General features: G+C 41.2%; 2 protein-coding genes across 2 annotated transcripts in view; one reads left to right on the top strand and one right to left on the bottom strand.

The window, feature by feature from the left end:
- Nucleotides 1-7,908, bottom strand: part of TMEM204 (transmembrane protein 204) — a 51,940-nt gene extending 44,032 nt beyond the window's left edge. Inside the window, exon 1 of the mRNA XM_036738509.1 lies at nt 7,706-7,908. The gene's annotated coding sequence lies outside the window, so the exon portion shown is untranslated. The remainder of the gene's footprint in view (nt 1-7,705) is intronic.
- IFT140 (intraflagellar transport 140) overlaps nt 1-23,418 on the top strand; it is a 175,123-nt gene that overhangs the window by 143,550 nt on the left and 8,155 nt on the right. Inside the window, exons 18-23 of the mRNA XM_036738510.1 lie at nt 14,155-14,332; nt 19,870-20,060; nt 21,066-21,161; nt 21,897-22,029; nt 22,111-22,254; nt 22,398-22,526. Coding sequence (XP_036594405.1) covers nt 14,155-14,332; nt 19,870-20,060; nt 21,066-21,161; nt 21,897-22,029; nt 22,111-22,254; nt 22,398-22,526 — 871 coding nt within the window. The remainder of the gene's footprint in view (nt 1-14,154; nt 14,333-19,869; nt 20,061-21,065; nt 21,162-21,896; nt 22,030-22,110; nt 22,255-22,397; nt 22,527-23,418) is intronic.

Genomic DNA, 23,418 nt, shown 5'->3' with positions numbered 1-23,418 from the left:
AACAAAACAGCCTGATTCATTTTCTCTTGAAACCTATCAGTCCAGTCCCCAGTTACTGGACTGGTACCAAAGGCATGTGTTAGCACTTCATTCAGCAGTGAGACTCCCAGAGACTTAAGCATAGCAACTGACATCTTAAGAAAGCCGGAGAATTGCTGCAGGCCCAATACCCTATTTGCCATCTGTTCCAGCTTTATTATTCATCTCTCTAGCACACAGACTGTCACTGCTACTGCACACTGACGCTTACCATGGCACATAAGTATTGTCACCCTCGCCAAAACTATATCCTTGCCAAGGGGAAATGACTATGTATGTCATTTTCATCCCAAGTCCTATACTTCCTGAAGGCAGGTGTACAAAATGTTATGCTGTGAAAAAGATACTTTTGGAGGCTTCTATCAGCTTTACAACACTGGACCATCCTCGTTCCCGGTTATCTTACTCTGTGGACCACTTACCCACATGGCCACAAGTTAAATAGTGTAGAGTTCAGTGCTGAATGAAAAACAGCACTGAATGAAGGGGTGAGTACATAGAGATAAATGAATCTTATTAATGGTTCTTGGATCAATAATTACATAGGCCCAAAGTATAGCACTGAAAATAGTAAGCAAGTATAATAATAATGATGATGACAACAAAAACAATCCTTCAAATCATATATAACAATAATGAAAATAGTAATTGCTTATTTTATGTAACATTTTCTACTTTCTGAAGTACTTTACTTGTGAGGTATGCACCAAAATTCCCAATGATGCTGAACCAGATTTAATTGTAATTTGGCAATGTTTAACAAACTAAATAAAAATGCAATGTAATACAGATATACAATGCAAATTTGTAGTTTTCTAAGTGAATATGGAGCCAGCAGCAATATGTTGCTATTTGAGTTTGACATCCCTGCTTCACATTGTCTGTTTGCTCCTTCCAACAATCTTGTTTGGCAGCTGAAAAAGCTAAGTCACAGAGAAGCAACCGATTTTCCCAAGGTCAGGTTGCTTATTTGTGACAGTACTAGGAAGAACCTGCATCTCACAGCTTCTCTTCCCAGTTCCAATTCTCCTTCCATTAGACTGCATTTCTTCTCGGAGCATAAGTTCTGGTAACATCATAATCTTTATCATAAGAAATACCATTAGCAGAGATTTTCAAGCCTTACAAATAACTAGTTCTGGGTCACTTTACATTGATGATGGAAATGATAAGAGAACAGAGTCTACCTCCCAGACTCAAATAAGAACTAAGTAGAATCATTCCTTCTATCCACAAAATTTTAAATATATTTCACAGACTCAGAGTCTCATTGCAGATCAAATCAACAGTAATACATATGTGTTCAATTGAAGTGAAAATTTTAAACGCATATTTCAGGTTTACAGCATCTCAGAACTAATTACAAGGACCTCAGACCTCATCTAGGCCAACTTATACCTGAATAGGAATTTCTTTCATACGTCTCCAACAAGTGGTCTTCTAGCCCCAGCTAGTGATGAGAAACTCACTATCTCCTTATGCAGCCCATTCTTCCCTTGGACAGTTGTAATTATGAGGAAGTCTTTTCCTGTTATTGAGTTGACACCTACCTTTCTACAGCTCCTATCTAGTGCTCCTGGTTCTGACTTCTGGGGCAAACAAATTGAGCCCAATACTTTTTCCACATGACTGTCCTTCTATATACACACACACGCATACACACACACACACACACACACACACCCCTCCAGCCCTAATTTCTCTGCTGAGACCTGGGCTGACATCATTAGCTACCAATTTTACATTTCAAACCCCTCCTCTCCATTCACATCCTAGTCACCATGATACTTTATGTCCTCATTATCTCTCTACTGGACTGTTACAGTAGCCTTATGGTTGGCCTCCTTACCAACTTACCTCAAGTCTCTCCTCCCTCCGATCTATTCTCTCTCCAGCCTCCAGACTGGTTTTCCTAAACCATAGGACCAATCATATCATCTTCTTACTCAGTAAACTCCAATGGCTCCTTATTGACTTTAGGATAAAATAGAAACTCCTGCTTGGCTTTTAAAACCCTTCACACCTGGCCCCAACCTCCTTTTCCAGGCTCATTATACATGGTGTACCCAAACTGTTTGTTGTTCCTCACATAGGTCATTCCACCTCTCCTCTCTGTACTTTGCTCTGGCTGTCCCCTAGGCCTGAAATGTCCTCCTCTCTTCACCTTTGTCTCTTAGAGGCCTTTCTTTCCTTTAAGAATCAACTCCAGTGCTGCTTTTTACATGGAGCCCTTCCTGATTCCCTCCCCACCCCCAGCTGCCAGGATACTCTCCTGAAGCTGCTTTGTATTCATTTACATATATCTGTGTGAGTGTACATATATAAACTTATATATTATATATTTACATATTTTGTCCCGTTTGAATGGAAGTTCTTTGAGGGCAGAATCTGTTTTGCTTTTGTATATGTATCCCCAGTCCTCAGCAGAGTGACTGGGCATATAACAAGCATCCAGTTAATACTTATTTATTGACTGATTTAACCTCCGTGTAAGACTTCACATGTGATTTAATTGTTCAGAATTCAGCCTAATGTTCTAATCTGTTGTGATCTTTTCAGTGTGTTAGCTATTCCTTCAAGCATTGTCATCTACACATTTGATGTGCCATCTATGCCTTCATCTAAGTGATTGATAAAAATATTGAATAGAAAGGCAGAGCATATCATTGGGGCACTCCACTAGAGTCCTACTCCCTTAGGTGACATCTCTCCATCAATCCACAATTCTTTGGGTCTAGCCTTTGAATCAGTTCTAAAGCAACTCAACTGTATCATCTGGTCTATAGCTCTCTCTCCTTTCCTGAAGAAACTTTGTGAAATGCCTAGATGACTTCCAGATGTACTCTATCTATAGTAGTTCTCTCATTTGCCAATATAGTTATAAGCCACATGTAAAAAGTGTACAGCAACATTATCAAGCATCTGTAACACTACTTTTGTCAATTTGATGAAATCTATACTAAGCAGTATATTGTATAACACCAATATCTGCTTCTACACATCATTATCAGTCAACTGAGCAGATAAGCAAGTTTATCAAGTTCTGAGTTACTACCCCGAAGTGTCCACCTCTCTTATCCCCTCCTTTGGGGAAACTACATCAAGAAGTCTTCAAACACTGTTAGTTTAGAGATTTTAATTTAGAATTGGATTTTCCTACTATTACAAAGGCAGATACTCTTTGGGTATGACTAATTTCCAAGGGAAACAAATACAAGTTTGAAAAATAAGAGTAAATATTCTGAATTTTCCCTGGGAAGTAGCAGCACCTGTAGTTGTACCATTCCATCATTTTCCATTCCTTACAGTTTCTGAAGAATGGTGGCAATGAAGAAGGGGTGGGGCTGTTGATGTTTGTGCCTCTAGGACCCAGCCCAAGGTTCATCTGTTTAGACTAAGTAATTATTCTAATCCTGGAACAGATGAGATTTTCCATCATTAGGAGGCAAACATTTGCTCACCCTATTTTCCCTGGGGGCACTGCGCATTCCTGGAATTTTCTCTTTTAGCAGATGGTAAGCTTGCTTTACCTTGTCAGCTAAGATTTGTCTCCCTCCATAGAGTGAATTATTTGTGGGGGTGAGGGTAGGGTGGGAGGATTTGGTGGGGAGGTGGTTTGAGGCAAGGAAGGAATATGTGATGATAGGATAGTATGAATTCTTCTGGAATTGAATGAGAAAAGCTCTGGGCCATAGACTTTGTCATAGATAAGAAAACATAATTTCTATACACCCTAAATTCTAAACCCAGAGAAATCGGTCTTCATTGAGCCATAGGCATCCATCCTGCCAGAATGGGAAGGAAGGACCCATTGAAAAATGTAAGATTTTAGTTGGTAGGTTCTGAGTCACAGAAAGTGATTATTGCTTTGAAGTGAGTCTTCCTCTTTGGGAAATGAAAGTAATCAAATCAGATTCATTAAGCACACATATACTTGGGAACATCTCCACAATAAACTGATAAGAGCATCTCAAGAACTATGTATAGTCCACCTCTAGGCAAATAGTATGAGATCCTTTGATACCTTTCCTTGTCTGCGGCATCAATAAACTAGAATTTTTAATAGAAATTCATGAACTGAAGGACTAGCACAAAACTTAGCTCTAAGAATACATGTTCCTTTCTTATAGGAAGAGGACAAAGTGCTTTTCATTTTTGAACAGTTGAAGCTAAAGACAAAAACAGATCTTACTTTTTCGTTAACCTGAAACCGCTGCGTAGCATTCCATCTATAGCACTTATGGTCAATATTAATAGCACAACTGGAACAGTCTTGATTATCCTAAGAATAACTTTTATGGGAAAGAAGAATGAAAAGGTTTGGCACCAATTCATATACAATCTTATAGTGAAGCAGTTAGTCCTCCAGTCACACTTTGCCTTGGGAGAGAGGGCCTCTGTGACTTATTAATGTATTCCAAACAGGATCTATTCCTTTCCAAAAGATCCACATCCATTTTAGGCCCTTAGTCCTCTCCTGCCCCATCTGCTTTTTATTAGATTCCCTGTTCAGATTTGATGAAGTGCAGCTGTACGTTCTTTTTCCAAGTAAAAGCGCAGAGAACAGGAAATTCTCCAGAGTTGGATGGAGACAGAGGCTGCTAAACTTCTCAGAATGCAATGCATTCTGGAATCTGCTACAACAAGCACAAATCTTAGGGTTTTCTGGTCCTTTATAATTCTTACAGATTTCTCTGGTAGTTTCTCTTGGTAGAAGTAAGATCAGGACTATTCTGTTGACATGGCAGCATAAGAATCATGTTGTACACTGCATGTACCAAGCCAGGATTCAGCTTTTTCCCTTTTTCTTGTTTAGCTACTTGTAGCAGATCAGAATTTCAGCTGGCAAATTTTGAAAACAGGTGTTCATAATAAGCCCCTAACATATACTTAACTTACCCCTTATTCCTTTAGCACATTGCAAGGCAAAAGATGGTAAAGTGTGATTCAGTTTTAGCTTTATTCTAGAGAGTCTTTTACTAGTGCATGAATTTCTTTGGGATTTCCCAAGTGTCAGGGCTTCTCCAAAAAGCCTTCTCAGCTTAGGGAAAGGTATTAAATGATTGGAGATAAAAGCAGTGGTGATAAAGTAAGAAGTGACTCTTGGGAATTCTACACATTTATGCATACAGTATTTCTAAAGGTTTGGTAATGAGAAATCCCTCCAAAAATTAGAGTGATCTCCCAAATCACTTAGTGGAAATAGAGTTTGGATTATTATTACTACTAGTAATAATAGTAATCATGATAATAATGTGGTGTTTTCTAGGAAATACAAATGGTTTCGCTGTAAACTTAAAGCTCTGCTCCCAGATTGGTTCATTTCCGAGATCCACATATAGGTGGAGAGGAGTGATCTACTAATTTTGAAGTTGTCGGCAGATCGCTCTTTAGAGTAGTTTTCAAACTTAACCATACATGAAACAAACTAAATAATCAAAAAAAAAAACGAACCCCAAAAACAAACCCTGAAGGGAATCCCTAAAAACATATAAACATGGTTTTGTAACTGACCAAATTATTGTGGAGAAATTCACCCAGCCATGTCTTATCAGAATCTTAAGCTGTCTTATAAATAGGGTTAAAATTAATGCAAAATGTTAGAAAAAGTGATCACCTGCTCACTAGATTCCAGTATTTGGCAAGTTTTGAAAAAGGGAAAAGGCCAAAAACTATAAACTTTCTTTCCCAAATGTAAGTGGAAAGGAGGGCCTCCTCTTTTGATATATCTGTCACGAGATACCTGATAGATTTTTGATTAGCAAAAGAGTTGAAAAGTCTCCCACAAATAATATCTTTCCAGTTGAAATCATCTAATGATGTTAATTGGATATGAAGAAGTTTCATAAAGCTTCAATGAAGGCATGATTTAGAAAAAGATTATTCTAAATTACCAGACTTTTATAAATTGACCCAATATCCCATTGTTTGTTGATATTTCAATAGAATTTCCCTGCCAGATACTTAACTCTGTAATAGAGACAGAAAACAAGGTTTTCTGTCCATTTTATAAAGATGGAAATTGAAATATACAGAATTCCTTGCCCAGCGTAATCTAAAGAATAAGACGAATGCCCTTCTTAATAGAAAGAATCTTCTTTAAGAGTGTTATGTCTTAAGGCCATTTTTAAATGCCTGTAGTTTTTGAGCCAGCATGAGAGGTGGCCCCTGTACCAATTAAATCACTAGTCTTGTCTCCACTTCCCCCCAAAAAAAAAAGAAATTCTGAACCATCTACCTACTGTCTATAGAGGCATGTGGCCATAGTAGATACATTCTGGATTTGAAATGTGAAAGACTTCATATCCCATCTGTAATACTTACTAGATTGGTGAGCATGGTCAAGTCATTTAATGTCTCTGAGCCTCAGTTGCTCCTCTGCAAAATGGGGATAATAATACCTGTGGTACGTTCCCAATAATAATAGTAACAGCTGGTGCTTTAAGGCTGACAAAGCATTTTATAAATGTCATCTCATTTGATCCTCACACCAACCCTGGGAGGTGGATGTTACTGTTATCCCCATTTTACAGAGGAGACTGAAGTTCACAGAGTTAACATTAAGTGAGCATCTGATGCTGGATTTGGACTCAGGTCTTCCTGACTTCAGGTCCATATTCTGTGCACTGTTTCACCTAGCTGCCTCTGGTAAGGATATTTCTGTAAAAGTCAGTAATGATTGGGTAGCTTTTGAATTCTCCAATTAAGATGCAAGGAATGGAATCAATGATAAGATAAAAAAGATAATTATTCTAGGGTTAAGTTTAATTAGTATTTTTTTAAAGCATTTAAGTATTCTCAAACTTGTCTCAGTGCCCTACAAAGTCAAATGAGGATCTCCTTAGGATTTGTGAGAACACCCAAATATCACCATTAAACCAAAATAAATAGTTGAGAGAGGTTAAGCCCACTTCCAAGTAATTTACATTGACATTGGTGTTGTTACCTCAAGGAATATACCTATACTTAACAAATTAACTTCATCCACTGAGCTTCATAAATTCACTTAACTTTAAAAAAAGCTATAGAAAAAAAGGCAATGCTGTAGTGTAGGGACATTGTAAAAATGAGTTATTTTTATTTGAAAATGGATCTTATTTCTTCTCAGCAGTAGAAACTCAGTAAACTTATTTTTACTAACTAAAATGCTTCAGTCTCCCTGCTCTTTTGCACAGTAAACCTGTGACTCTCAGGAAACTTGAAATCACATATTGCAAGAAAGGTATAAGTTACAGACACAAACAGTAAGAATTTGTATATTCTTCACACTAAAAAAGTGGACAAAGTATTTACCATCCTGGCCACAGACAATTTTTTCAGCATGCAAGAGAGTTGATTGAAGTCATCTCTTGATTTTTCCCATTTCCCAAAACTATTTGGATAAACAATAGATCCTCTGTGTGTTGTAATAATGTGAGGCTCTGGGATTCCCATTCAGGATTGGGTCTTTCATTTATCTGTGAACCCAAAGGATAAGAAAACTGAACCTGCCATATTCCTCCAGTGATAATCCTTTCCCTGTGTCCCACAGGGTCCCCAAGAGTCAAGATTTCTGGTAAACAAGGTTTCAGAATTCCTTATTGAAAATCTGGAAATAAGTAAGACCATCAGGAAAAGTGCCAGAAAATAGCATTTAATGTAGCAAATCAGTTTTCAGTGAACTTACTTAGAGTATCTCCTTGTTCATTCAGGGACAATATGGCCCAAAGCGTGGGTTTCCCCTGAGGCAGCTTCCCTTCCACCTTCCTGTTCCTCTCAGAGATGGAGTTCTTTAGGTCAAGAAAGGGTGGTTCCTCCCCCTGTTCGGCAGGCTTCCTGCCTCTGGAAACTCGTCTTTCCTACCAGGTGGGAAGAGAGAATCAGATCCTCTTCTGCCTCCAAGATGTGCTGTATCAAAGTCGAAGGCTGACAGTTTTATCTGGGAGGAAGGGGCCTCTGGGCAGGAAGCAGAGTTATGGAATGCAAGGGGAGGGGCCTCCAAGTTTAGAAATCAACTCAAGGTCTCTTTCTTTGCTGAACGAATCCTGCATCACAACCCCCACGACTCCAAAGCAGATTCCCCTTGGTTTTATTTGTAGAATGATCTGTAAGACTGATTTTAATCCAAGAAAAATAGCTAAAATGATATCTGTTTCTTTGTTACTATTGATTTTTTTAGATTATATTATTTGTTAAAAGTATACTCTTTTATCTTCTCATCCAAAATGACTAATATGGAAATGTTTTACATGATTGTACATAAATAACCTATATCTGATTGCTTACCATCTCAGGAGGTGGGAGGGGAGGGAGGAATAGAATTTGGAACTCAAAACATTAAAAAAATATTTAAAAATTGCTTTAACTTGTAATTGGGGAAAAATTATATATACAGATATACGTATGTGTACATATATACATATATATATATCTGTATATACATATATATATATTTTTAAAGCATACTCTTTTCCTGAAGGCCTAAGGGCTAGATCCAAAAATATAAAAATGCAAAGCACATCAGTGAATTCCCAGACAAAGTTTCTGATAAAAAATTGTCAGATGTTTTCCTGCTGACGAACTAAAAAGACAAGTATCACAGGCTTACGGATGGGGGCTGGAAGGCACATTGGAAGCCATCGGACCCAGCTTTCTCATTTTACAGATAAGGATACTGAGGCTGAGAGACACCAGCTTTGGGGGAGATCAGGAAAGGCTTGATGTAGAAAGTGGCCCTTGAGCTGACTTGGAGAGAGAGAAGGAATCTTTGAGGCAGAGACAAAAGGGATCATATTCCAGGCACGAGGCATAGCTGGTGCTAAGACATGGAGGTAGAAGACAGAATGCCATTCCTGAGGAACAGAACTGTCATTTGGCTAGGTCGTAGATTACGGTAATAGATGATAAGACTAGAAAGACAGGCTGGGAGCAGGTGGTGAAGGGCTTTCAATGCCAAACAGTGGAGTTTCTGTCTTATCCTCGAGGCAGTAGGGAGCCATGGGAGCTTGTTGAGTAGGGGAGCTCAAGAGCTACCCTTGAGAAGCATCCCTTTGGCAGCTGTGTGAGTAGTGATAGGCAAGGCAGGAAAACTCATTTGGAGCCCACTGCAGCAGTTTAAGTGAGAGGTGATGAGGGTTTGGGCTCAAGTGGTGACTGTGTGAGTAAAGAGAACGGGTCAGATGGGAGAGAGATGTTCTGGAGGTATAAAAAACAGTAGAGATAGAAACAGGTCTTTAAATATTTTTTCCAACTACATATAAAGACAATTTTTAACTTTTTTTTCTAAAATTTTGAGTTCCAAATTTTCTCCTTCTCTCCTCCCTCCCTAAGACAGTAATTTGATATAGTTGGGTACAGCATATATCCATATTAGTCATGTTGTGAAAAAAAAGTTCGTAAGAAAAAAATTACAGATAAGCAGTTTAAAAAAACTTGCTGCTAACGGATTGCACAAAAAAAAGGGAGGATCTTAGTTTTCACTTAGCTCTCCAGAGGAGGCTTGACATCTAGAGCAACATCATGTCTGGTTATACTTACTTAGGACAAAGTTGCATACATTCAAGAAGTCAGATCTATGGAACCACAGCCTTGAAGCCAGATCAGTTTTTCTTGAGCTGTTTTGTCTATGTGGCCAATGACTCCAAGGAGCATGGGGACCTGTGAGCACTCTTCCCCCTTAATTTGTATAGGAGTTGGGGCTGTAGGAGTGTAGGCTTCCTGTATATGCAGTAGGGAAGGAATTTCCCACCCACTGGATTCCTCTTCTCTCCCCTCTGAAAATGGAGCCAGGCATATGTAGTTGGGAAGTTTACCCACAAGCAGTTTGTGGGCACAGACAGTTTGTTCCCATTTACCCTTTGAAAGACCGACCTCCAGCTGTAGACAGGCACAAATGCTCTGTTCACTTGAGAGAATTCAGCATTGGTTTTCTGGAAGCCGAAGTCCATTGCCTTGCTTTGGCAAATGGGATCAAGGATGGGGACCATGTCTTCTGATACCAATGACTCAGCACCCCATGCAATCAGAAACTGTGAGGGTTGAAGGGATAGGGCTTGCTACACAGGGAGCAACCACAGGGAGGCAGGGCTGATGCATTTGGGGAAGATTGAAAACAGACGATTCCCAATGGCAATAATAACAAGCCTGCGTCCAGAGGAGACTGGCCAGCCCAAGGGCACTCATGCAGGAGGCATTACAGAGCAGGTGTGTCTGTGTTGGAGATAGAAAATGGTGGCATGTTGAGTAAGGAACAGAACGATTATCTAGCCACAGGACTATAAGGACTGAATCTCCAGCCAAGACTCCTGGGTGGTGGAAGTGGAACCAAGGGATCCAAAAGAGTTGTATTTAGAGGCTGAGAAAAGGAGGCCCATGAAGCTACTGAGCCTGTAAAAAAGTCTGAGACTGAAGTTTGGACCTCATACCATTCACCTCCTGACAGAGAGGTAATGCACTTAAAATGCACAAAGGGATATGTCGTTTTGGGGCATGGAAAATGTGAGGATTCGTTTACCAGACTATGCAGCTATGTGTTTTAGGGCTTTAATTTTTCATATTTTTTTCTCAATGCAGATAAGAGCAATGGGAGGGAAATCTTTTTTCAGTTGTTCATTAAAAAATAAAAACAATAAGCTGAGACCTCACTAAGGCAATGCTACAAGTCAGTGTCTGTGTAAATCTGAAGGATTGAATCTAGAGGCCATCCTTTCTTTTACTTGGCTTGGGGGGTACTTCAGAAGTACCCCCAAATGGAGGCAATGTGCTAAGCCTGGCTCCTTAGAGGCCAGACACAGTTCTGTCCAAGCTAGGCTGTCTATGGGCCACAGGACAGTGACCCCAAAGATGTCTACTCCCAGCAGTGGAGAAACTCAATGTATAAAGTTCTTGGATAATCCAGCCAGTGACCAGACTGAAGCACAACATCCTGATCATGATATGTAAGGATGGCACTTGGATAGCCAGGCAGTGCCCACTGGTGCATCCAGTAGAAGAGCCTATACAGATTTAAAGCATATGAGCTGAATGTATGTATCCTCAATCTGTAACCTACATGTAAAAAATTTCCTGTTTATATGATATCATCTGCACCTGTTGTTCAGTGCCCTGTACCACCTATGCACCTCTAATACATTTCACAAGGGACTGCAGATGTTTTTAATGAGGTTAAAGTGGAATGTAGCTGGCACTCCTGGTCTTATGGGGATGGTCTGTGAACTCTCTTCCCAAGGTGAGGTTTTCCATGCCCATGTGGGAGTGGGGACTTGAGTTTCCTCCTCAGCTCTTCTCACTCCTTAGGAAACAAAGTGAGGGTGGACAAGAGAGGTTCATGAACATGCATAGGTGTGGGAGAGGAGTCTTCTCTCAGTGTAGGTTGTCCCTCTCAGCTCTTGAGAAAAACCTTTGGGTAGAGAGAGCTCCCCACTGAAGGCAGAAGTGTGTGGAAGTGGCTGCTACTTAGCCACTAGCTGACTGATTGAAATTGTTAAGGCATTGGCTGGGTTGATCATTGATATTCCAGGCTTCCTAGATGGAAAACCACGAGGCTTGAGACCAATGAGAGGACCAGCTGAAAGAGGCCTGTAGGAATCTGCCAGAGGGGCCAAATCTGACTGGAGAAGGGATCAGGGAAATACTCAGTAGAAGGCCCAGGCAGCTTAGGAGACCCAGAAGTTCCTGTCCTCAACTAAATCTGACATACTGAGGATAGAAAAGCAGGCTTAGCTGCAGCAGGCCCCAAACAAGAATAGGCTGAATGAATATCACAGAGGAGAGGCAGATGAATGTCTAGGAGATGCAACCTCTTCAATGCGGTGTTCACTCTTACTAAGCACTAGAATTTTGAACCTCATTTGGGGAGGAAAGCTAACCAAAAAGCCTGTTTCTTCTGCCTTTTTCCTCTACTATTCATATCTATTCACAAGCCTGTCTTCTATTAAGGGTTTGTGAGTTTCAGTGTCTCTGGGAAGAGCAAGGCCCTTTGAGAGAGAGGAACCTAATTCTGATGTTCCAAAAGGCTGAGCCATGATTGTGTTGGTAAGAAATCTCCAAAGATCAAACTTAGTCAACATGGTCACAAAGCTAAGATCCTAAAACGCAGGTTACCTCTATGACTTGCATGTCAAGGCTTTCTTCAGGATCAGGGAATAGGGAAGAACAAGAGTAAAGAAGGTAGAGAGAGAAGGGAAGAAAAATAAAGAAATATATTTAGAATCATTGGCTTTCAAATTGGAACCTAGATCAACCCTCTTATTTTACAGATGAGGAAACTGGTGCCTAAGGAAGGTATACTACTTGCCTAGGGGGGACAAATAGGAATATTTAGAAACTCTAGAATTGACTTGTCCAGTGATTTCAAACTCAAATGGAAATTGGGGACACTAATCTGGACATAAGAATCCCTGTAGGGGGCACCTAGGTGGTGCAGTAAGTAGAGCATGAGCCGTGTAGTCAGGAGGACCTGAATTCAAATCCAGCCTCAGACACTTGACACACTTACTAGCTGTGTGACTTTGGGCAAGTCACTTAACCCCAATTGCCCTGCCTTCCCCCCTCAAAAAAAAAAGAAAAGAATTCCTGCAGGCCGCACATTGATTGAGTTTTTAAATGTAATGTTATCTATGTTTTGGTGTATTTTCATTTATTTTGTCAAATATTTACCAATTACATTTTAATTGGGTTCAGGCTGCAATTGAGGCTGTTGGGGGCTGCATAAGGCAGGCTATGTGTTTGACACCTCTGGTCTCATCCAACCCCCTCATTTTACAGGTGAGGAAACTGATGCCTGATGAAGTGATACTTCTTGCTTAAAGTAACACTGGTATTAAGTAATAAAGCCAGGACTCAACTTCAGGTCTTCTGATTCCAAATCCAGTGCTCTTTCCACTAGACCATGTCAATATGGCCAAGATGACTTTGAGAAGGAATAGCAGAGTCAGGATTTGAACCTTCCTCTTCTGTCGCCAGGTCCAGTGCTTTGGAATAAAGGAGTAATTAGCAGCAGTCCCATAATAACAACTGTTCTGTCCCAGATGGTACCTTTGGTTCATAAACTAGGGGAAGGGAAGGGAATAAGCACTTTTATAGTGCCTACTATGTGCCAGGCACTGTGCTAAGCACTTCACAAATATTATCTCATTGGATCCTTACAACAACCCTGCAAGGTAGGTGCTATTATTATCCCCATTTTTCAATTGAGGAAACTGAGACAAACAGGGTTAAGGGACTTGCCCAGAGTCATACAGCTTGTTAGCGTCTAAGGCCATATTTGAACTCCAGATGCCACCAGATGCCTCTAGGACCCCATTCTGTACTATATTCTTTTATATCTGTCTCTGAAACAGTTCTCAGAGGAAGAGCTATTGGAAAGGAAAATGTAGTTTGATATACTTTCTGAATTCCAAATAGTTGGATATTTTGCCTCTGAAAAATTGAAAACTTTATGTGAGAGTAATATTCTGTAATCCAAATGGAAGCATAATTCCCTTCCCACTATGAGTCACTTAGAAGACCCTGAAGTGCCAGACAATAAATGAGTTTGTTGCTCAGTTGAGGAAACAGAGAGTTCTTTGACAAAACTGTTTGTTATTTGTGTGTGATAGAGGAGAGCTATTAGACTCTCTTGAACTGGAGTACAGCTGGCCTTGTGAAGGTCAGAGCACAAAGATACATAATGGGCAGCCTTATTCAAAGATAGCTCTCACTTTTTCTAAAATGTCCATCTTGAGTGGTATAGAAAAGACAGAAGCTAATTGGATAATTTCTCTTTGTGACCCTTTTTGGGGTTTTCTTGGCAAAGATACTGGAGGGGTTTGCCATTTCCTTCTCCTGCTCATTTTACAGATCAGGAAACTGAGGTAAACAGGGTTAAATGACTTGCCTAGGGTCACACAGCTAGTAAGTGGCTGAAGCTGGCTTTGAACGCAGGTTTTCCTGACTCTAGGCTCAGCACTTTATCCGTTGCCCCATTTAGATAATGTGGCAGGTTTTTATTTGTGAAGCAATGCAAAGAATGGAGTGAAAATACTAATTAATAATATTGATGTTGAGGTAAGGATTGTTATGGGAAGCTGGACCTTTTAGCCTTCCAGAGGATAAGCTCATTAAGTATAACATCCCCTATTTCCATTTCTCCTGTAGTGAAGCTGTCTGGGAGAACATGGCCCGCATGTGTGTGAAAACACAGCGGCTCGATGTGGCCAAGGTGTGCCTTGGGAACATGGGCCATGCCCGAGGAGCCAAAGCACTGAGAGAAGCGGAGCAAGAACCAGAACTGGAAGCAAGAGTGGCAGTCCTAGCAATTCAGCTGGGCATGCTGGTAAGGCCCACCTGGGCACTGGGAAGGAACAGGCCAGCCTGGCCATCGTAATGATGGGGAGGCAGGCTGAGGATGAGAATGATGACCTGTTTCTTTGCCCTATGGTTAATAATAATATCCAACTTTTATGTAATGGATGGATTGTACCCTCATTGGCCAAGTCCTCCCATTACACTTCTCTAGACTTGGGGCTCCTCCTGAGCAGGAAGGGCAGGAAGTCAAAGGTATTCAGAATAAAAACATCAATCAGGCATGGAACGAGCTGTTTTATTCCCACACAGAAAGGAAACACTACACAGTAGAGATGCAAAATGATTCCATTTGGTTGAGAGGCTAATGTGCAAGCTTGTTGGAACCTCTGACAGCCTGGTGAACACCAAGGGGTTCTCTTCTTTGTGGGGGTGGCTGTTTCCCCTTCAGCTGACCTACTGCTGCTGCTACCACCACATGGCTGCTCTAGTTGTAGGACCCTGGTGCTTGGTGGAAGATACCAGCTGACACAGCAGGCAGGCAAATGGCAGACACAAGACTGCCTAGGAAGGCATGAGCTCACGGGGTGAAGGGAGAGGCATCACCTACCCCGAGGGTCGTGCTTACACTTCAAGGCCAGCAGAGCAGGGAGGGAGAGCTCCTCTACTGGAGTCTTTTCTATGCGCCCTGCAGCCAGTTAAAAGGCTTTTCATCTAGACAGACTAAGCCAACAGGAGACAATTAAAAAAAGGGTTCTTGCATCACCCAGCCTCACACATTTAAGCAATGAGAAAGCAGTGGCCAGCCTCCTGTTACACTGAGACGACACTTTAAGATTTTCACAGCATTTTATATACATCGTCTCATTTGATCCTTACAACGGTCCCATGAGGTACCCATTGAACAGATGAGGAAACTGGGGCTAACAGGAGTTAAGTGATTTGTCCAGGTTAACAAAGATAGGATTCAAACTCAGAGCTTCCTGACTCCAAGTCTTGCACCCTGTACACCCCATGCCCCCAAACTGCCAGGCACAAAGACTCCACTAGAACTGAACCTCTATGGCAAGCAGGAGTTTGATTCTGCTTGAAGGAATCAACTTTAGGAGCAGCAAGGTAAGATTTACTTTAAATTTCTTCATCATGTAACTAATCCTGATACATTTTCCTTTGACTGGCTCTGCTGAGGAGAAATAGACGTCTACTGGCACTAACTAGAGCCTTTTCTAAAGAGAGACAGAAGAATTTATAAATTGTTTTTGATTTTTTTCTCCCTTTCACCTCCTTCTCCCCATTGAAAAAAAAAAGGAAAAGAAAAACGTAACCCTTATAACAAATTATTCCTAGTCAAGCAAAACAAATTTCTCCGTTGTCCATGTTTAAAAAACATAAGTGTTATTGTATATCTTGAGTCCATCTCCTCTGTGAGTAGGGAATATGGTTCATTATAGGTCCTCAGGAATCTGGGTTGATCATTGCGTTGATCACGATACAAGATGAGATCAGGAAGAAGTCTTTTAATGTTTATAATGTTGTTGTTTTAAAAATACTTCTCCTGCTTCTCTTCACTTTTCTCTGCATCAGTTCATGCAGTCCCAGGTTTTTCTGAAACCATACCTTTCATCATTTATTAGGGTACTATAGAATTCCATTACATTCACGTACCATAATTTGTTCAACCATTCCCCAATTGATGGGCATCACTTTGTTTTCCACTAGCACTTCTAGGTTTATAATATCTTGAACTGAGCGTTTCAAAAAGAAACCACATATGGGGGCAGCTAGGTGGCTCAGTGAGTAGAGCAGTGGCCCTGGAGTCAGGAGGACCTGAGTTCAAATTCGGCCTCAGACACTTGATATACTAACTAGCTGTGTGACTTTGGGCAAGTCACTTAACCCCAATTGCCCTGCCTTCCCCCCTCCAAAAAACCACATATTAAGACTAAAAGAATCTTTCTAAGGTTTCTCACTGGGATTTCTATGACGCTGGCCTACTGAATTGTCTTGGCAAATCACTAAATGTCTCCACGCTTGGAATACCGATGAGTCTTATGAGGATTCAACTCATGTGGAACTTAGATTACCAAGAGAAAGTTGTTGCTGGTGGTAGGACTGTAGTCCTCATCAGAGTCTGATGCCTTTTTCTTCCTTCTGTATTACTGAGGGACTGCAACTAAATTGGTCCCAAGACCCTTATGGTAACTAGAAAGCACAGTGGAAAGCTCTGGATCCGGCAGTAGAGAAACCTGAGTTCAAATCTGGCCTCAGACACTTAGTAGCTGTGTGACCCTGGGCAAGTCACTTGACTTCTGACTAGTTTCCTTATCTATAAAATAGAGATAATAGTACCCACCTCTCAGGGTTGTTTTGAGGATAAAATAAGATATTTGTAAAGTACTTTGTAAACCTTAAAGTACTAAATAACACTATTATTATTGTTATTAGGGGGGTCACCACAGTCTACTTCCTTAAAATATGCACTTAGATTAAAAGACTATCAATTCGATAAACATATTAAGTGCCTACTATGTGCAAGGTCACACAAAGATGAAAAACAACAGTATTTATCCCCAAGGAACAAACAGTCTAATAGGAGGTACAAGAACATGCTCAAAGAAATAGGATACCAATTAGAATGTGGTTGGAGCAAAGAAAAAGACAAAGTTCTCTAGGAAGACTTAGGAAGGAGAGGGATCAGGAAAAGCTTTGCGGGAAAGATAGCATTTCATTAGAGCCTTGAAGTTACAGAAACGTCTGGGCAGATTGGGGGATGAGGAGAGAATGTATTTCAGACATGAGGGATGGCGTGTGCTAGTGCACAATTCCAAGCTGGGCTTGATGCGGCTGTGTCCCCTGGTATTGGGTTTAATAATGGAACAGCATGAGATACCCTGGTTGGTTGTTGTCCTTTGCTCTCGTAAAGGACCAACATTTCATTACTATGCTAGAGTCGAGTTACAGTGTGTCTGACTGTGGCTGATCAGACCAATACAAGCTCGGAATGCTCTACCACAAGTCGGCCACAAATAGTCTGCGTGAATATTTGGGGTGGATTCTCTAAATCTGCACATCTTGCATTTCTTTTGAGCAACTTCAATTCTTCTTTGCTGATAGAGCACAGCATCTTCTCTGATGAGGGCACACCGTGCTGGGTGGTCCTGTGCCAGTGTCTCCCATGTCACACAATCAATTCCAAAGTTCTTAAGAGAGACCCTGAGAGTATCCTTGTATTGCTTCTGACCACCATGTAAGCGCTTACCCTGTGTGAGTTCTCCATAAAATAGTCTTTTTGGCAAGCACACATTTTGCATTTGAACAGTGTGGCCAGCCCATCAGAGTTGTGCTTTCTGCAGTAGAGTTTGAATGCTTGGCAGTTTAGTTCAAGAAAGGACTTCAGTGTCTGGTACCTTATCCTGCCAGGTGATCTTCAGAATCTTCCCAAGATAATTCAAATGGAAGTGATTCAGTTTCCTGGCATGGCGCTGGTAGACTATCCAGGTTTCACAGGCATACAACAGTGAGGTCAGCACAATGGCTCTGTAGACCTTCAGTTTGGTAATCAGTCTAATATCTCCTCTCTCCCACACTTTCCTTTGGAGCCTCCCACACACTGAGCTAGCTCTGGCAATGCAATAGCAGCCCTGAGTGAAACAGGCTGGCAAACGCAGGCCAGCTTACTGAAATTGGAGCTGGATACACATTTTTCTGGAGTGGCCACAGTGAAGGGGAGCGCCGTGAACCTGGTATAGGTTTTGCAATCAAAACTAATCTAGTCAACAAGCTTATATGCCTACCAGAAGTAGTGAACAACAGGCTCATGACAATGCTATTGCCACTTGCAGGGGAAAAAAAACACTAAAACAAGGTAGATTATCTAGTAGTTGACAAAAAGAGGTTGACTTAATCATAACAAGAGCAAGATATTCAATAAAGATTTCTGTCAAAGTTACCCCATGTTGACTACCTCTTAGTTGCCCATAGTGGTCCAACCATGGCCAGCCACCATCAAGGAACACCTAGAATTCCATGTGGCTCTTTTGTACTCAGGTGACCAAGAAGTGATGTCAACAGTCTGAGCCTTTAGTCCCCTGAGCCAATTAAATTTTGACAATGGTTTCAGTACCTTTTAGGGGAAAACTAGCCTAACTTGCACAGGGGCATAGGGGTTAAGCTCCTGCTCCCATCACATGAGCAAAGGCAGAAGGGTGCAGAAGGAGATCAGGAAGCAGCTAGTAGTCCAGTTTGTCAGGAACATAAAGGGCATGAAGGTGAGTGATATGAAACAAGTCTGGAAAGGTAGGCTAGAGCCAGAATATGGAGGACCTTTAGTGCCAGCCTGAGTAATTTGTATTTTATTCTGTAAGCCATGTTTTTTAGTCGCTTTCAGTTGTACCCAGTTCTTCATGACCCTATTTGAGGTTTTCTTGGCAAAGAAATCAGAATGGTTTGCCATTCCCTTTTTCAGCTCATTTTATAGATGAGGAAACTGAGGGGAAAAGGATTAAGTGACTTGCCTAGGGTCACTCAGCTAGTAAGTGTCTGAGGCTGGTTTTGAAGATGTATCTTCCTGTCTCCAGGGCCAGCACTATCCACTGTGCCACCTAGCTGCCCTCTGTAGGTTGTAGGAAGGTAATAATGGAATCTGAGTGACAAGGCCAGACCTGTGCACTAGGATGGTTATTTTGGCAGCTGTGTGAAGATGGATTGGAAAAGGGAGAGACTAGAGGCAAGAAGATCAGTAACAGGTTATTTATTATAGCAATCTAGGTAGATACAGTAATAAGAATAACCCCAAGGTTGTTAAGGTATTTGAATAACTTTTGTAGTAAAATAAACTTAATAATACTCCTCCCTCCCCCACTAAAAAAATAAATAAAGGAAGAGAGGATAAAGAAGGAAAAAAAAGGAATTGTGAACTCTACAAATATTGAACAAAAAGGATGGGGTAGAAAGGCAGGGGTAAATATTTAAAAAGTGTTGGGATAGACTCTGGGAAATTTGTTTTTTAAGAACATTGGGATTTATTCACAGCTGGGTCACTCTTACTTGACTTAGCTTTTCATTTTATGTTTAAGCTGTTGTGAATGTCCTCTAAATATCTGTTTGTGGCAGATCTTTCAACAGGAAGCAATTCTATCAATAACCAGATTATGTGTACTTTTGTTTTTAAGTATTCTGAATTTATTTGCACTTTCATCCTGACTGTTATAGGTTCCTTCAGTGCAAAGACCCTTTTGTTTCTTCAGCCCAAGGCTCAGCACTTGTTATTAAATGGCTGACCATTTGTTCAGTAACTATTTTGTGAGTGTTTGCTGTGCAGAGCAAGGGGCTTCCCCTTAAGGGGAAGGACTAACAGACTCAGATACTGATCCTTGTATTCAAACCACATGAACTTCCTCTGTATACCAGGAGTTTTCTTATGGTAGGATGACTTGAGAAATTTGCCCGTCCAGTTTGATTGCATGTTCATTCTCTCTCCCTCTCTGTCTCTCTCCCCCTCTCTGTCTCTGTGTGTGTCTCTCTCTCTGTCTCGCTTCCTCTCTGTCTCTTCTCTCTCCCCCTCCCTAGGAGGATGCAGAACACCTGTACAAAAAATGTAAACGCTATGACCTACTGAACAAATTCTACCAGGCTTCAGACCAGTGGCAGAAAGCTGTGGAAATAGCTGAGACCCATGACCGAGTTCACCTCCGTACCACCTACTACAACTATGCCAAGCACTTGGAAGCAACAGCAGATTGCAGCTTGGCACTGAGCTAGTGAGTGATCAAGAGCAGGAGTGTTCAAGCTTTGCCAGTGGGGAGAGCACAGGAGGGAAGCATAGGAAGGAATGTGGGTGCCCTGGCTCTTCCTCAGACTAATTCTGGGATTTATTTTTTGGCACTTAGCTAATTAATAGCTTTGGGCTTCGATTTCTCTCTTTGTACCCTGATGAGATAGACCTCTGAAAATATTATCAAGGCATGGTGTCCACTGATACAGACACCATATGCTAAGATCACAAGAGAGCACTACAGAAGAATTTGTAACTTCATGTAGTAGACTAGTCATACTTTCTGCCTTTAAAACCTAACCCTCCCACCCCAGATTTAGCTCTGATATTCCAGGAGCTTCAGGAGAATTAATAGGCTCTTTTTTCTCTCTCTTTTTTTTTTTTTTTTTACATTTTAACAAATGATATGACTCAGTTTTCAAATAGGCCAAAGAATACACAGCTGAACATCTTTTTTATGAGCTTCGAGAGTGGTTGAAGCCTCTCTCTGTAGAATTAACATATTAGTTCACTTTAATTGTTTTATTTATTGGACTTGATATTTTTTTGTGGGAGAAACTGCCCACTTTTGGGAACATACCTTTTATAGTCTTTCCCCAAAGCTCAGAAGGATATCTCTACCTCCAGAAGTGGAACAGATTATACCCAAATGGGTTTCTTCCCCATATGATTTGATTCACTGACATTTATAAGTCATGATGAGCATAAATAGTATGCTGAGCACTGAAACAAGCTGGGCCTAAATATAGTCATTGATTTTACAGTCCTAAAAAATCCACAACAGAGCCATAGACCTAAGTACCAACATTCAACCATTTGCAAGTCTTTACTTGCATTTGCTTCTGTTGTTTCCTACTTAATTTATTTCCTACTTCTGGGGAGCAAAATGGGGCGGTAAAGGAGTAAGATCTTGTAATGGACGTAAAGCACTTTAAAATGCTACTTATGTGTGTCAGATCTTACTGTTCTTTTATTATGATCTTCTGAACAGCTATGAGAAGTCAGACACACATAGGTTTGAGGTACCAAGGATGCTCTCAGAAGATCTACAGTCTTTGGAGATTTACATCAATAAAATGAAAGATAAGTAAGTCCTCTCACTGGGCAGCCCCTGGAGGTTTGGGTATTGGGAAATCAGAAGTGTTTCTAACATGACTGAGGCTGTCATAGCAGCTGCTTTCTCTGCCATTGTGATTCAGCTTTGAGCCTGGTGTGCATAGGGCCTATAAAGAAGACACAGAATCTACTCTGGGAGACTTCGTTTTTAGGTCTTCCATATCGTAAGTCTGTAAATGGACCTAATTAGAGTTTCTCATACAGAAGATTTTCTTTTCAAATGAGATTTTCTCAGAACAGTAGGAACAACATTCTCAGCCATCTTCCATCTAGTTTCCTGAATGGGTCATTTGCTATATAAAACATTCTTTTGGGCAGCAATATGAAGAATGGTCTGGGATTGATGCAGAAATGTGGCTTCCAACAAAGAGGGTAACTATAGAGAAATCCAGCCCCTTTTTCTTCTGTGCCTTCTAACATCTTTCTTCATGTCACCTATAGTGCTGCATAGATGACAGTGTGACCTCTCAACAATGAAGATATACCCTAAGGAGCAGAACCTGAACTTAGGCCTCCTATCACTGACATCTGGTGACCCACATTTTGAGGCTATGAGATTACCCCTAAGGATGGGAAATTAAGACTAGAGTGTTTTTGAAGCAATAAGTCAAAGCCTAGAGAGGCTTCATTTTCAGATGAGGCTGGGAGGCCAGGACTAGATCGCATGGACAGAAAGTGGAAAATGTGATCTTATTGTGCTTTGTAGGAGCCTGTGGAAGTGGTGGGCCCAGTACTTAGAAAGCCAGGCAGACATGGACTCAGCACTGAGGTATTACGAATTGGCTCAGGATTATTTTTCTCTTGTCCGCATTTACTGCTTCCAAGGCAACATTCAAAAGGTAAGATCACTTTTGGAGCTCTTTGACCATGCTTAGGTAAAAAGCAAAGCCAACATCAGTTTAATGTGGATTTCTTTGCAGGCTGCTGAAATAGCCAATGAAACAGGGAACTGGGCAGCATCCTATCATCTGGCCCGTCAGTATGAAAGCCAGGAGGAAATCAAACAGGCCGTCCACTTCTACACCAGAGCCCAGGCCTTTAATAATGCCATCCGCTTATGTAAGGTAGGGGCCTGGACAGAGACTCTTTCAGAAGCATGGTGTAGAGTAGTGTAGATGTACCATCAGAGGATCACTCTCCATAGAGAAGCTAGAATATATCGGAGAAGAAAACTTTACTCAGAGACTTATCTTTCTCTTCTTGCCAGGAGAACAATTTAGATGACCAGCTGATGAATTTGGCTTTGTTGAGTTCCCCAGAAGACATGATTGAAGCAGCACGATATTACGAGGAGAAGGGAGAACAAATGGACAGAGCAGTCATGTTGTATCACAAGGTAAATAGGGAGCCTATGGGAGCCTACCCGTTACTGAACTCTGATTTGAAGGATATTGACTTCTGGTATGTTCAGGGTGCCTGAGTTAACTTCAGGTCCTCTAGGTGACTATGGTAAAAGTGCTTGTTTTCACTTGAGTTGAGTACCTCCTTCGGGATACTCCCCTTCTCTGGATTTTGTGACATTCTTTCCTCCTGGTTCTCCTCAGTCTCATTCTTCCTCAGTCTCCTCTGTTGGTTCATCATCCATATCATGTCTCCTAAAGTCTTCCCAAGGCGCTCTCTTGCTCTCTCTTCTCACATGATGACCTCCTTAGCTCCCATGGTCTACATATCATCTCTACGTTGATGATCCTCAGATCTAGCCCTGGGCTCTCTCCTGGGCTCTAGTTCCATATCACAAGCTGCCTGTATAAAATTGTATCACAGAGACATCTCAAACTCAACATGTCTAGAACAGAGTTCAGCTTCTTGTCCAAATCCACCCCTTTTCCAAACTTCCCTGTTTCCTGACCTTCCAGCCACTGAAATTGACAATCCTCGTTATTATCCTTGACTCCGCACTCTCTTCTCACTCCACATAGACAAACAGTTGCCAAATCTTTTGTATACTTCCTCCGTCTGCCTTGCCTAAGTGTCTCTCTCCCTCCTTACACAGCCAGCAGCCTTGTTTAGGCTCTTATCCCTCTTCTGGATCACTGCAGTAACCTACTGGACATCTTGCCACAAGTCTTTCCCCAGACTGTCACTTCCCTACTCTTACAGCTTCCTATAGCAAGAAATAGTAACTCTTGTTTGGTATTGAAAGCCCTTTACAACCTGGCTGGCCCCTTCCCACCATTGAGCCTAATAAAATTCTTCTCTTCCCATATTCTGCAGTCTAGACAAACTCA

Source organism: Trichosurus vulpecula, chromosome 9 (assembly GCF_011100635.1).
Source record: "Trichosurus vulpecula isolate mTriVul1 chromosome 9, mTriVul1.pri, whole genome shotgun sequence".
Taxonomy (NCBI): Eukaryota; Metazoa; Chordata; class Mammalia; order Diprotodontia; family Phalangeridae; genus Trichosurus; species Trichosurus vulpecula.
The sequence above is the reverse complement of the archived record's forward strand: the minus strand, read 5'-3'. Positions and strand labels throughout refer to the sequence as shown.